General features: G+C 44.6%; 1 protein-coding gene across 1 annotated transcript in view; it reads left to right on the top strand.

Annotated features, from left to right (window-relative positions):
• Positions 1-816: 816 nt before the first annotated feature.
• The window catches only part of arb2a (ARB2 cotranscriptional regulator A), a 150,768-nt gene continuing 136,153 nt past the window's right edge, over positions 817-15,431 (top strand). Inside the window, exons 1-4 of the mRNA XM_062382187.1 lie at positions 817-929; positions 1,453-1,593; positions 3,151-3,252; positions 6,520-6,620. Of these exons, the coding sequence (XP_062238171.1) occupies positions 1,488-1,593; positions 3,151-3,252; positions 6,520-6,620 (309 nt within the window). The 5' untranslated portion in view covers positions 817-929; positions 1,453-1,487. The remainder of the gene's footprint in view (positions 930-1,452; positions 1,594-3,150; positions 3,253-6,519; positions 6,621-15,431) is intronic.

Here is a 15,431-nt window from a genome sequence, read left to right as displayed (position 1 = left end):
AGGGTAGCTCAGCTCCCCAGAGGAACAGCTTCAACTTCTGGAGGCCGTCCACAAGTAGGGCATCCGGCTGAAGTTTAACCAGGAGGTTGGTTGAAGAGAGAGAATCAACAGCACATGGCACGAGGTAAAGGTATGTGGTGGAAACAGGGGAACAGGGTGTGGCACGTGGTTTTGGTTAAACCTCTTGAAGAGTTCAATCAAATAAACTTCCATTTTCTCTATGATGGTTAATGAGTGAGGAAAGAGGAAATGTTATTATCTCAGATTTTTGTCGAGTTATTGTATTATTTGAGCCTTAAGTGAAACTAAACATTGTGAGGAATTAAAATGCAAAGCCAACCAATGGTTTAATATTAACAATGTTAAGTATTGTTTTATTATTTAGCTAAATGTTCATCTTAAAAGCAACCAACTAAAGCAGTCAAATAAAAGCAGTAGAGTAGAAAGTACAATGTTTCCAATTGAAATGCAATGGAGTAGAAGTATTATCAAAACTGTACTTAGTAGAGTGCTGAAATAAAAATTTACAAATATTTTTCTGCCTGTTTTGCTGTTTAGCAACATTTTAATATTCTCATTATATTACAAAATGTTTACATCTTTACATGGTGCTGGGTACATTTAAAGGATGACTCTTCAAAACGATCTCATCACTATATATCAGTGGGTATAATGTCATGATATAGAAGTTATACACACACACACACACACACACACACACGCACAGTAAACATCTGGACGAACAGCAGCAGCAGCAGCAGCGTCAGCGCGTGTTGTGCTACTGTGCCTTTAAATCTCCCTTCCAGTCCGTTGCCCCGGTAACCCGGAAGCGCCACACGCTCGTGCAGCTCCGCGCGGCTCCGAGTGCTTCCTGTTGTAGAAAATCTCCAGGAAGCTGCAGCGTGTGGACACTCGCGTTTGTACCGATGGTGCGTGAGTCGAGCGAAAAGCGTGCATGTGTCTCCTGTAAACAGCTGCTGCTCCTCTGCAGCCCCCCCCCCCCCCCCCCGCGGCTCATGCCGTAGAAGCTGCGGCTGCGCGTGTGCGCGTGCACACATGTCTGCGGGTCTGACAGAGTCAAATAAAGAGATGCTGTCTGCAGCTGAGAGTTTAAACAACTGTGGCCACTTGTGTTGCATCATGAACTCTGAGGGCTGCGCGTGTGCAAAGTTGCAGCAGCGCACGGTGTCATGTCGGGCAGCAGCCGCAGCAGTGTCAACAAACAGTTGTTGTGAAGTGTAAACGCGTTGTGTTGTCGCAGTGGGACTGATCCACTGCTCCGTGTGATGCAGGCAGACAGAAAGCGTGTAGCAGGAGAAGGATGCAACAGTAGGATGTGATGTTTGTGTGTCTGCAGTCGGGAGCGAGCGTGTGTAAACTACGGCACGTGACCCGGTGCTGCTGATACCCAGCTCTCAACGTGTGCTCTTGTTTCCTCTCCACCTGGGACAGGACGCAGCTCAGTGACCTCCAGCAGCTCAGGACTCATGCTCTCTCATCTCGGTGCTGCCACACTCGCCCTGCACTTACTGTGGACCGCCATGGCCCAGGTCGCCGGCCAGGAGGACAGAGAGAAAACGACTGCACTCAAAGGTGACCGGAGAAGTTGGTTCTGAAAAGGAAAAACAATAGAGTTTGGTATTGGTCATGAAAGAGAAGAAGAGAGGGAATACTAGTAGTGAAAAAGAAGCTCTATAAACTATGACGGTGTTCAGAACCTAGATGGTACTGGTTGCATATGTATATGTTGATTAGGGCTCAACTGATATGGATATCCAGTGGCCAATACAACGCAGATATGACGAGTAAACATTTTCTGATACCAATATACTGGGTTATATATGTATTTATTATTAAATAACAGAATTGGGAGTAATTCTTAAAGGGAGAGTTCACCGAAAAATGGAAAGTCACTCATTATCACTCACCACTGTGCTGATCGAGCGATGGGTGAAGTGTTTGGGTCCACAAAACACTTTTGAGTTTCAGGGGTAAACAGTGTTGCAGCCAAATCCAATACAGTTGAAGTAAATGTGACAGATTATTCAAGAAAACAGAAATACATAACATGAGTAGCACAAGTGATGAAATATTAAATAAAATGTAAACCTAAATACCCTTATTTTGCATTTTTTCTTATGTTAAATATAAGGTTACACATATAAATACAGATACTGATGCGTATGTGAAGGCTCATAGCATAAAAAAAAAACCTCTGACAGATGAGTCAGTTGAGCGTGAATGTTGATCCATTCAGTTTGATTTATTCTGCCTTCTTAATAGTTTAACACGGTACCTGCTTGTTTATTTTAGATCTGTCACTTCATCTTATATCATTAACATCTCCTGATCTGGATCTGCACTAAATCTTAATGGGTTCTTCCCTGAGCCATATCGCATTGTTTTAGTTTTTTCCCGGTTCCCCGGCAAGTGGTTTTCATGTAATCAAACCAACCAGGAGGGGTGAAAACATAACGTCCCTGGCGGAGTAATAAATATAATAAATATTGTTGAAGTCACAGGAATAAATGCTTGAATAAAGAGAACAAAACACTGATTTTGTCTCATATTGTCATCAGGGAATGTGTATTCTCTCTAACTCCGGGGTGAGAATGTATGCCTCCACTAAAAATCCACTATATATTAAAACAAATTGTGCCATCAACTGGAAGCTCCAACTACCACTTCATATTTCAACTTTCAGCTGGCTCCCAGAGTAGATAGCGCAGGATGGGAAATGTCCCACTTAACCTTGAGTCAAATTTATTCACCCTCCCTTTAGCACCAATATGAGTAATTTGTTCCCCCCAGGTTTCTTTCGGCCTCAGTGATAGAATTTGCAGAAAAATGTCAATAGACATTTTTGGTTAGTATTTGAATATTCTCTTTCCTCCCTCTTTTTTTCCCTGCCACTTGAGGATGATGAAGGGCTCTTGGTTTTGAGGAGGGAGGCATAGCATTTGCTCTGTCGCTTCATAACTTCACAAAATGGGAAGACATGTTCAAATGTAGTTGATTTTCCCTCGATCTTATTATGATATAATGTGATTGAAATTATGATTTGAAAATTGGATGTTGACTCTGTCTGGAGAAAAGGGAACTTCTCACATTTCTCTCACCCTTTTCCTTTGCTTTCTCTCTCTCCCTCAGATTTGCTGTCGAGGATAGACTTGGATGAACTGATGAAGAAAGATGAACCTCCATTCACTTTCCCCAAAACACTGGAGGAGTTTGAATACGCCTTCAGCGAGCGTAAGTTCATTTGTTAGTCTTCAGAGCAGAAGCCACAAGTCTCCGAGTGAGTTCCAGGGCATGGACACAAAGCTTCACTCTAATTGATCAAAAATCTGATGAAGTGTAAGCGATGAGATCGACACTGACGGTGGAGGAGAAGTGTTTGAGCTCAGGTAAACATGAGGTTAAATCTTTGGCACTGGATTTGAGCCAAGACCACATGAGGTCTGCATATAAACTGGAGGAAACCTAACTTGGAGTCTGCTCCCTGTCCTGTGGCGTTTTTGAATCGCGAGCCCTTAAATTGAAACAGCGTCAACTTTCCATCCCCTGTCAGAAACTGAAGATATTCAGGAGTGAGTAGTAGCATGGGTCATTCTGTGGGGGTACAGGTGTTGGTGGGTGGGTGGGTGGGTGGGTGTGCACGTGTCAGTTAACAGTGACAGGCAGCAGCCGAGCTGAAGCCACAGTGGTTTGGGTCCAGATGATCTAAAAAGTCTCTTTAGGTTTCTTTTGGCTTAATCAAACCGGGTGGAGGACGGAGGAAGAGCTGGAACGGCTGCTGCTGCTGCTGCTGCTGCTGCTGCTGCTGGTGCTGCTGCTGCTGGTGCTGAGGTGCTGGTGCTGGTGCTGCTGGTGGTGGTGGTGGTTTATTTGGCTCTTAGCATTCCCCTGTAGTCTCTCTCTCCCCCTCTGTTCTCTGTCAGTGTCTCTGCTGGCTGTCTGCCTGGCTGAGTGGGGGGACATGTTGTGTACTCTACGGCCCGTCAGTAACCTACTCAGCCTTGCCCTCCGCCTGACGGAGCATTTGCATAACCTCGCTGTGCCTAAGAACAGAGACACGCACCCTCTACCCCCCCCCACCAATCCACCACCACCCACAGCAGCCACCGTGCCAACACCCACCACCCCCCTCCACCACAGCCTCGAGTGCCGGCTCCCACAGAGGAAGACTGAGCTCCCATCGCCTCACCCTTTCATCTCACCTCTTCCCTTTTCTCCCACCTTTTCTCTGCATCTCTCTGGTTCTGCCCCTTCGCTGCTCAAGAGCCCAAACGCAGCCTCACCCACCCTCCCACCCACACACACACACACACTTGGATATACACACTTTAGCCCATCCATATGTCAGCTTCCACTCAGGCCTGTTTTTGAAGGATAGCATTTCTATTAACGCCACGGCGGCCCTCAGGCGGGGTCTCCAGTGTGTCGGCGCTCAGTCGCTCCGACACGCAGGCGATGCGGCAGCTACGCCCGGGCTACCTTCGCCCGAGAGAGGTGGAACAAAAATGTTAATTTGACCATGTAATGATGTGAATACAGACGAGTCTGTGTACAATAGTTTGCAGGTATCTTAATCACTGAAGATGATGGCTTCATCTCACCAGCCCTCCGGTTTTCCATTACTGGAAATCCAAGGTTATGTACACCTAATTAAGCGGCCAAATTGAGAACAGAATGCTAATTATGACGGGAAAAGAGGAGAAAAGTTGAGAAAACGTTATTCCTCCGAGAGGATCTGTTGGGGGAGGTAATGGAGCCCACACACACACACACGCACACACACACACACACACCACACACCACACACCACACACCACACACTTCTTCTCTCCCTCCCTCACTCGCACAGACACACACACACCCACCCCTCTCCTACAGTAGGATTTCATTACAGCTCCTCTCTTCCTTCTCTTAGGCAGTAGTGTTTAGATCCTCACCCCTCCACGAATGCATAATTGATTTTCTTCAAGGTACTTTTTGTGCACACTGCTTTATCCCAACTTTGCTCTCGTCTCCTGCTCTACCTCTCAGGCACGAGTCGACTCTTTCTGTTTAATGGAACACAATGTCAAACCTGCACTCGGAGTTACATGTTGTATAACAACAAGCAGTGAAAACGTGTGCTGTAATACACAGTGTGTTAGCGGCCCGAGATTTATCACATTGATAGAGGGGTGAAAGTGGTGGCAATTTAGAAGGAGATGAAAAAAAGTGCTCATGCATTCTTTTATCTTGCGACGATATTACATTTATTTATATCTTTGATGGGTTTTTCTCACATTGTGCGATAATTGAGAAAGTATGAGAGCCCTCTGGCTATTTGGGTTAAATATGTGTACTCCTCAGTGGTACAGCTCTCCCAGATTCTGCAGTCATAAAGGTCAAAATTAAATTTAACACTGTTTAGTGTTTTATTGTGTTGTAGTGTCAACCGCAGGATCGATGGGCTCATTGCTAAGGTATAAACATAGTGGCTCCACAATCCACAGCCACACAGGGGTAATTGTTTATTAAGAAAAAGAGTGGTACTGTTTCTAAACAGCGTTCTCTTGTCTTATGACTGCTCCATATGAACTAAAACCTCCATGTGTTAGGTGGTTACCTTGAGTTCTCATAAATCACTTAAACACGATCCCAGAGAGCGTTGGTTTCTGCTCAGTTGTAATAACAGCGTGACTCACTTTGGAAAAGCCTGTGACACTTTCCTGTTGGTCCACATCTGGTGCTACTGGCTGGAGGTGCTGGTGTGTCACTGTGTTTGTTTGGGTCTGTGAACTGTGCTTGTTAGAGCGACTGGCCGATGCCCAGCAAATCCAAGGAGCAGTTGTTGTCATGGGGCTAATGTGTGCCAGCCCACCTTTCTCTCTCTCTTTGTGCTCTCTCTCTTTCACACACACCCACACACACATACACACACACACACAAACACACACACACACACACACACACACTCGCGCTCAGCTCCTTTAGCTTTCTCTCTAGGAGATTTGGGGTCGGTGAGGAAAGGGACAGGCCTGTGGCCCGTCGCCAGAGTGGGCGAGCGAGGGAGAAGAGGGAGAAAGAAATGGACAGAGTTAAATAGGAAGGGGAGAGGCTTTTAGATGGATGAAATTCGGGAGAGAGAATTTTTTCGCCATACCAGCTGTCCAGCCCCAGCCTGCCAGACTACCCAGAAGGCCGTTCGAGTCGTGACTGGAAGAATGCTTCATCCACAGGCCTTGCACCTGCTATAAGGGGGTGGGAGTGGGGGGGGGGGAGAGACTAGAAGAAAGAGAGAGTGAACATTTACAAAAATGTGGTCAAGGTTAGTTTGTTTAATTTCGCCGAAGTAGCAGTATAGTAGTGCACATCGAGTCAGTGTCACCTGCCCACATCCCAACATACCTACACACACACACATACAAACAAAAACATATATATATATATATATATATATATATGGGTTAGCGTATATATTCAGGTAATTATTGTGTTCAAAGTGTTGTTCTTTGTGTCCCACAGATGGTCAGCTCAGACATATAAAAACAGGCGAACCCTTTGTGTTCAATGCCAGAGAGGATCTTCACCGCTGGAACCAGAAACGCTACGAAGCTCTCGGAGAGGTAACCCACTGATTCTCCTGTTGTTGTTTTCTTTAACGCATGTTTCAGGTTATCCGGCCTCAGCTACAGGGTCTGTTCCGATTTTCTGTCCAGAATAGTTTTTTGTAACATGACATTACAAGCTGATTAGTTGTCGAGCAGAGAACATGGCATATAAACCCCCATCACACTCCTGAGACGTGGCTTTGTTTAATGGATGTAAGGCTGAGTGGATTTTTGGCATTCACGTTTATTGTGGATGCCCTCGAACAGATCCATTTCATTTCAAGTCTTTTCTCTTTGATTAACCAAGGTTAGGTGAGTTTAGAAGCACGAGAAAAATGAGCTCAGCTCTCCAACATTTTCAAAGTTCATCTTTTTATCTCATTCGAGTGTCAATTCACAACCAAGGTCAAGCCTCTGTAGCTCTATAGAGAAAATCAAGTGTGTCAAGCTAAAGTTTGACTCTAATTACCACCGTCACGGAGGGTATAGTTTCACCCCTGTACGCTTGAGTTGTATATATATGGTTGTAAGCAAGATAACACAAAATCAACTGAAAAGATTTCCTTGAAACTTGGGGGAAGGAGAATCCATGAAATCTTTGTGCGGATCCTTCAGAGGCAGGTGCAGGGATTTTGTTAAGAATGTGAAATCAGATGTTTTTCTTCATTTTCGTTAATTTCTCAGGGAATAATTAAAACGGGCATATTTAGGAGACTGTTTCCTGTAAGTGAGTGCGGATTGGTGCAGTTTGATTGAATTTGACTGTTGAACAGTGGCAAAGGGGTGAAGGTAGTGAAATTCATGTTTTGCAATGTATACATGTATTTGTTTAAAGATGTTACATTTGCGTAGACTGACTGTAATTGACCCCAGCTCTTTTTCAAAAATACAATGTGGTACATTGCTACACCCTGTGCACAGTACAATTTGTGTGTTAAAGGGGCTGTGGAGCTCTTGCACGTCTTTTCATTTCAAACTGGATGATTTGCCTTGTAACCTTCTTTTAAACTCCTTAAATACCAGTAGCCTCAGACTGGCCCCTGCTGAGGTGTATCTTGTGGTCCAGGCTTCTGTCAGATTAGAATGAGGAAGGCTTACAAGTATTTTAAAAGTCATGGTCCACCGAGGCTGGTGAGCACAATCCTAATCATCTTGCTTGTCAGCTTAGTCGAGGTATGAGTTGAGTTTGAGGTCAATTTAAACACATAGCTACAGTTGAAGTTTCAAATGAGAAATCTGAACAGGACGGTGACACATCCACAGATTCTGACCAAGAGTCTGAATCAGAAGTCTGCCCCAGACCCTGAGCAGAGGTTCCAGAATCAGTCTTTATTTTGGTTGCAACAGTGCGCCCAACTTTTCCATTTAGGTGCAGCAGCACATGTTCACTGCGTCTTTTGGCACCGAATTATACACCTATTGCACCTTTTTCTTAACATTTCCCATGTATCTTAGTCATTTCTTAACTAGTGCTGGGTATCTCCACTGATTTCTCAAATTGATTGGATTCCGATTCACAAGGTTTCGATTTGATTTCAGATTTGATTCCGTATTGATCCGGTTCAGGGTATTTTATTGTATTGTACCATCTTTGCCTCTATATGAAAGACATTCTCAGAGAACTACAGCTGTAAACTGAACAAAGGAACATCTAACTTGGTGCATTATAAAAAATATTAAGGTAGGCCCTTCATAATAACCCATTTTGATGGACAATATTTTGTCCCAGCCAATATTGCAGTAGATGATGTTATTGTCAACATTTTCAAACCATTGATATAATGATAATATTACAGCATAATCATGCAAGAGCAATAAACTTAATTCTAATTATTCATTCCGACATTTGAATTAGAATAAGAAATCATAAAATACCCTAAATACAGAAAACATTAATAAAATAAACCACACACAATAAAAACAATAATCTCTGGGTCTGTCAACAATAACGGCTCTTGAATAAATATTGAACATTTGGCACAGGATGTTTCACCTAGGATTTGTTTGTGTGTGTGTGCGTGCGCGTGTGCATGTGTGTGAATCTTGGAGCAATTTAAAAAAACACAAAGTGAACTTCAGTACGGTTCAGGTCCTAATAACTTCTGATGAGTATTGGTGTTTGTTGTTAATGACCAAATGATCACACTCTGGGGCCCTGAGGCTATCTCTGGAGTTCACTGTATACAAACGAACAACACAGCAGGAGATTTGCAAGTCAGACGTGTTCACAACAACACACACATCTCCTGGGCGTTCAGGCGAGGGGTGGCGCAGGAGGCAGGAAGTAACGTTTACATTTGGCTGTGGAAATCGCATGTTTTTGTCTCCGGCTCATCAACACGAGCGTCAGCTCTCACATCTCGTTGTCTGTCCAAGTTGACATCTTCGTCTGTCTTCTATTTTTATGGCAACTCCTTTTTTAATCCTGCGATATTTGCGTTCTTTTTTAAATTTTTCCCCTTTTGCATCTGTTGTGTGTTAGAAACGTCATCAACACGCCCACTAGCTCGCGGTGAATCCTCCACAGAATCTCCTGCTGTTTTCTCACATGGGCTCATTCAGACCTTATCTGGAGTTTTCACCACGGGGCTGTCAGGAGAAACTCTGGAGCCACTGAATGCATCGTGAAAGCAGCTCTAGAGACTTTACAGTTGCTGCTGAACGACTGGTGTGAATGGGATTTGACTGAGGACGAACTGATGACCTGTGCTGTTTGGTTTAGTGGAAAGCACATGAAGCACATGGGGGGGAAAAGTTTGGACTCTGAAAGTTGCTTTTGGATTTAAATTTTCGAGGATTCAATGCAACCTCAGGAAGTTTTATGGCTTCACCATATATAACTAAACACCTCGATAGAGTTCACCTCTAATTCACTCCCTCAGTACCACGCATGCAGTATGCATTAAGATAATGAGACAAATGTTCTTTTGTAATCAGTTTTTTATTTGCAACCCCCGCTATGTTGCTTTTAATTGTTGTGCACATTCTTTGAAGTTCAAAGCCAAGTGATAGACCCGTTTGTGGGATTACCTTGGTGTTTTTATTCTTTCTAATGCAGGTATACAGTCGCTCCTTTGAGAACATGCCTTCTGTGAAGCCCCCCCCCCCCCCCCCCCCCCACACACACACACACTCTTTTATTTTGGCACTATCTACCAACATCTAAGAAGGCTCTGGAAACAAACATTTGCTAGCAGGAGAACAGGGCCCCTGAAAGAACACACAGACATTTAAACCAGCTGAACTCAGACATCCGAGGGGGGCCAAACATTTGGAGAAAACAAATAATCATCAAGCGGGATGTATGCAAATTGTATTCATCCTGTGATTAAGAAATTGACAGAAGCATCTTCTTTAGAGAGGAAAAAAGGGAAACGGTGTCAATCAGTGTTGATGTGTGCTCGTGTAATGAGAGCAGAGACGCTGTGTCGCGCTGACGGAGAGAAACTGGCCCAGAAGAGAGGAACACTACCTGAATAAGCAGAATTATCTGTCTGTTGTTTTTAGGCCACAGATGATTCAAGAAAATGAATACTGTACCTCTCTCGTGCAGCTTTGCAGGAACAGATGCATTGTTTTTTTTTTTCTGGTAAGAAAAATGCTCCATTATAAATAGACACAGCCACTGAATTGTAGGCCTTTGGTTGTAAAATTAGGTTTTACTGCTTAGTCAGGTTCTGTATGTGCGAGTTTGAGAGTGTGTGTCACACAGGCGTAACTGCGTGATTATTTCTGCGTCCGTCCTGCACACAAGCGCGTATCTATTTGTGCTTGCAATTCTCCCTGCTCTCCCATCCCTCCCATTCGTTTCTGCATTAGGCGAGAAGACGTAACAAGGCTAAAGGTAAAATAAGCCTCTATGAAGACAGGCGTGTTATGGACCAACGGCGCTCCACCACACACCCCAGTGGCCTCTATCAACCTGGACACGACTCAGCGGCAGAGCTGTGAGGGATGGCACAAGGACGTGGGTGCATGTGTTTGCCCCTGGCAGTGTGTGAATAGAATGGCATCAGCATTGCCCCCTAATGTTCACTCGCATACTGTTCTCGCCCGGCCCTCCCTCCATACCTCTGTCCATCTCGCTCTCCTCCTCCTGTCTTCTTCTCACTGTCTTTATATCCTCACGGATCTGTATTTTGTGTGGAGGACTCGGGGTGTGTGTGTGTGTGTGTGTGTGCGCGCTAGTGTGTGTGTGTCTCTCGGTACATGTGTGAGGGGGCTGGGGGGTGGCGGCTGTATTGTCAGACACATCACAGCACCAGATGTCCAATTTGCACTTCAGCTTCGTCTGAATGGAGGGACAGATACAAAGAGGGAGAACGAGGATGTTGGTGTGATGGCCTCCAGAGCAAAAGAAAGAGATGGGAACAAATTTGGGTTGAGCACAAGAGCAGTGAATCATTTTTCACTCATCATCTTGATCCATGAAAAATAATTCAAAAATGTTCTCCTATATTTATGTCACGATGTGGAGGTTTGCAGATGCTATTTGCAAGATGCTCCCCCATTGGCAATATTTATGTCCATATAAGGGGCCTGTAGTTCAATACATGAAAAAAACATTAGTCCTAAACTTATACCACAGCACCAAGTATGTGAAAGTTACTGAGAAAGTGTGTTTAATGGTTGTAGAATGGCACTTAGAAGAGTGCATACCTCAACTAAGGTATACACTCCTAATGATGTCTGATCCTTTCAAGACACATGATAAATTTAAAAATGAAATTATATGATAATTATAATAATAATAATAAATAAAAGTTAAAGAAAGTGATAAAAACAAATCCTGAAACATCCTTTTTAACTGGAACCTCCTAAAAATTGTGGTATGGGTATGGGTAATGGGTAATTTCCTGGTCCATTTCTTCACCACGTTTGAAGCAAACTCGATCTGTAATTTCAAACAACCAGACAAACCAACTAACAGACATGGGTGAGAACATAACCTCTTTGACTGATTGGCCCAGTTTAAACATATAGGACCCGAACCATATGCTCTGCTATGAGCATCATCGTAAGGTCCACAGGGAGCATCTAATTATTGTTGGAATACAGTTTTTCAAGGGAAAGCTAGGTTATGGGGGTGGTATTGATATTATCTTTTTTTTTATCCAAAGTCAACCGCTTCCTAATTCCTTCATGGGAATCCTCTATAGTTTGTGGAATGGTAACAGAACGAGAAAGATCATATGTGGTTATAGGAGAAAGAGGAAGTCTGCAACCAAAATACAATATCTTTATTTTTATAGATTTGAAACACTCTTATAGACAATCTCTTTTATTCCCATCAACCCCAGTGTGTTAATGTTTGGATGGTCGAATGTACCGAATGTTTTCTCTTCCCTCTTTTTTTATACTGGTTTGTTTTGTGCAAACTAAACATTACAAAAACCAAGACTGAAAAAACTCTCTGGTGACATTTTCTGTCCTTGGCTCCCACTGTTATCGTAATGGCTGTATTACAGCTGTATTACAGCTGTGTTACAGTGTAGGCTATCTGTGCGGTGTAGCTCGGTGCAGCAGGGTCACCCCAGCCCGTGTAGGTATCAGTTGTAGTCTAATTCCTGTGATTCAGTGATGAAGCTCTCTGATAGAACACAGGCATAGGGTCTGGCCCAGATGGAGCTCTATTAAGCTGTTAATAAATGAGGATTCTTCTCTGCTCTGCCTGCATCTGTGGAATGGAAGGCACTCGCAAATTTGTACACACACACACACACACACACACACACACACACACACACACACAGTCAGAATATTATAATGAAGTAGAACTAGCCAGATGGCTGAATTAGAAAGCCGTCTCTCTCTCTCTCTCTCTCTCTCTCTCTCTCTCTCTCTCTCTCTCTCTCTCCTTCTCTCTCTTCATCTCTCTCTTTCTCTGCTGTATATCTCTTTTTTCTTTTTCTGTCTCCCTCTGTTTCCGCATTATCAATGTAGGGTAGCAGCGACCAGCTGGCCAAGGTTTAAGGCCCTACTGAAGTGCCCTTGAGCAAAATTCTGACGTGACAGTGATGAAAAATATTTTTGGAGAAACAATATATGGACCTGGGCAAATTTTTCGTTTTGATCATACACATCGCAAACAAGACTTGTGTACATTTGTTGAGAACCTAAGCAGAATAGTCAATTGAAGTGTGAATAGAACTTGATCCTTCATCAGCCCTGTTGATATGAGTGTAAACGCAAAAGAAGTGTAGCTGTAGTTGCTTTGGAAATGGTACATCAAGACATTCCGCAGCCTCATAGTCACTGTTTTTAACAACGTTGTTTACCAACTGTCTCAAAAAGCGGAATAGTGTCGTATGTTCAGCCCCTTAGATAAGCAACATTAACCTACAAGGGATGGAAGGGTGGATTATTTTGGTTGACAAAGTGCTATGAATAAAAAGTCATGACACAGTCATGAAATGTTGCGTCAGCTCCACTTTGGGAGCCGTAGAGACAGGCCCTCGTACTGTACATAAAGCACCAGGAGGCCCCATACCAGCCGTGGCCCATTTTGTTGGAAAGCTAATGGGATGTCTCTAAAGACAGACTATAAATGACAGCTGTCTGCCCTGATTCACTGACTGCCATCACGTCTCCATTCCCAAAACACCTAAACACTGCTGCTGTTGCTTCTGCTGAGAGCAGGGAGGAGGAAACAGACACAGTCAGACAAAAATGGTTGCAGGGTGTAAGTGAGGTGGATTAGAGTTGATGAAAGAGAAGGGAATTGGACGGGGATGGGAGGAGGGGGGGGGGGCAGGGCGGTGTATTAGAGAGAAGACAGGAGGGCTGGTAGTTACAGCACTGGCATCTGTCACTACCGCCGGCACCCACTGTGGCATACAGTACTTTACTTTGAATTAGCCCTCTGCCGGCTTCTCAGTTAACACCTGAGGAGGTCATTACGACGCCATTAGGATGAGTAGTGCAGGGAGGGCAGAGGAGTGAGCGAGAGAGAGGGATATCTACGCTAAGTGTAAACAGTCCGTCTGTCAGGCGGAGAACTTTCTCTTCCCCGGAGAGCCTTCTCTCCTCCTGCGACGGAAGAATGACAGAGACCTCATGGGAACCGCACCAGTCTCTCTCCCTGTCTTTGTCTCCCGTGTGGACTGACAGATCACACACTCACAACAATGGGCCCTATTTTAATGCCACTCTTTGTTGCTACAAGGGTCCGACCTAAAATAAACAACCTTTCTATTGCCTCGTGCTGTCTCTCACTTCTTCAGCCTGCCTCCGAGTTCGCTGCGCTGTTGTTGCCGCTGTTGTTGTGCTGCATTGTTCAGGGGGATTTTCTTCTTTTTTTCCCCCTCTTCTTTTTTTCCTCCTCTCCTCTATTCTCTGGAGGAGGAATGCTTTCCGTGGTGCAGTCAGTGATACGGCATGGAGCAGCTCTTTCAGTTTCATTATATAAACAGCTTTGATGCCTCTTCTTCTCTTCTCTGGTTTCTCTGGCTAAGTGGCTTTTGGAGAGGGCTCTGGACTAGTGAGACAAGAGATGTGCGTGTCTGTACACGGGTTTCTCATAAGTGTGTATGCCTCATGCACTGCTGACTTGAGTATATTTGTGCACATGACTTGACACTGGGTGCCGGATAAACCCGTGTTGGTTCATTGGCCCCAATGTGTGACTGAAATCGTATTATTTGAACTCGTATCCTCAGAAGGCCTGAACACAGCTCTGTACTAATGACTTCTGATGCTGTTTCATTTGTTTCTTTTATTGGTTGATGGGTGCACTGTCAGTTAAATGGCACCTTGACACATGCACAGACTTGATTTTCCACTTGTTCAATAGTCATCACGGTTCATGAGATGTATCTTTCACTGTGATTGATGTGAAATTGCTCCTAGAGAGTCTTAAATGTATCTCAATAAAACTTACCGCGACTCTGATAAACATCTGGTCATGTTTCATGGTCATCTCGAAGACGGTGGTTTCAGCTCATTGCTCTCGTCCTCCCCTGTAATGACTTCACCGCTGCCCTTGATGATCTCCCCCTTTACCCTCCCTGCCCCCCCCCCTTATCGCTCCCTGATCCCTTTCCTTCTTTTCTTAACATGTTTACCTTACTCTCTGTTTCCTTTCTCCTGTTTCTCATCTCCTCATCTTTCCCTCCTCTCAATCTATCCTCCTCTTCCTGTCCAGGTTCTCGTCCTCCCTCCCTCCCTTGTGTGTAAGTGTGTGTGTGTGCGGGAGGAATCCTATCCGTATCGCCTCAGGTGTGGTTTGCCAAACCAGGCGTGACTGTTGTAATCAGTGGGAGAACACAGATACACACACATTAGCTGACACATGTGCAGTGTGTGCACACAAGAGGCGGGAGGTCTTTCTCTCTCAGTAGTGTGGAGTTTAAAAGTATTGACTTGCAGCCACGACGGTCCCTGGCTTGGTGTGCGAGTGAAGGTGCTGATGAAGAGATTGTTGTGGGGATGACCAGAGGTTTGGCGCCGCAGCCCACCCACTTATCAAAGCCACGGACCGTCCGTTTCCCCCTCGTCTCCTCAGCTGTTCACCGCAGTGGGATCCGGCATGACACTCTGGCTCCTGGGGGATTACCTCTCCACCTCTCCCATCTTTCCCCTCTCGTTTCCACCCACTGAGCCCTCCTCTAAGTCCCTTCCTTCCTCCCTGATCCCACTCGTCTTGCTTCATCACCACAATGCTTCCCCTGCACAAACAAACCACAGACACACAGATGACCTCAGATGTTCTTTCAGACTCTCCCACGATCGCTCCCATGGTCATGTAGAAGACTTTGTTGGAGTTCATCATCATCATCAAGTCTTCCGGCTCATTCTTCCAAGTTATGTTTTTCTCTTTTTTCCTTT

This window comes from Platichthys flesus, chromosome 3 (genome assembly GCF_949316205.1).
Source record: "Platichthys flesus chromosome 3, fPlaFle2.1, whole genome shotgun sequence".
Classification (NCBI taxonomy): domain Eukaryota; kingdom Metazoa; phylum Chordata; class Actinopteri; order Pleuronectiformes; family Pleuronectidae; genus Platichthys; species Platichthys flesus.
Note: the sequence above shows the minus strand (reverse complement) of the source record. Positions and strands in the feature narration are given on the sequence as shown.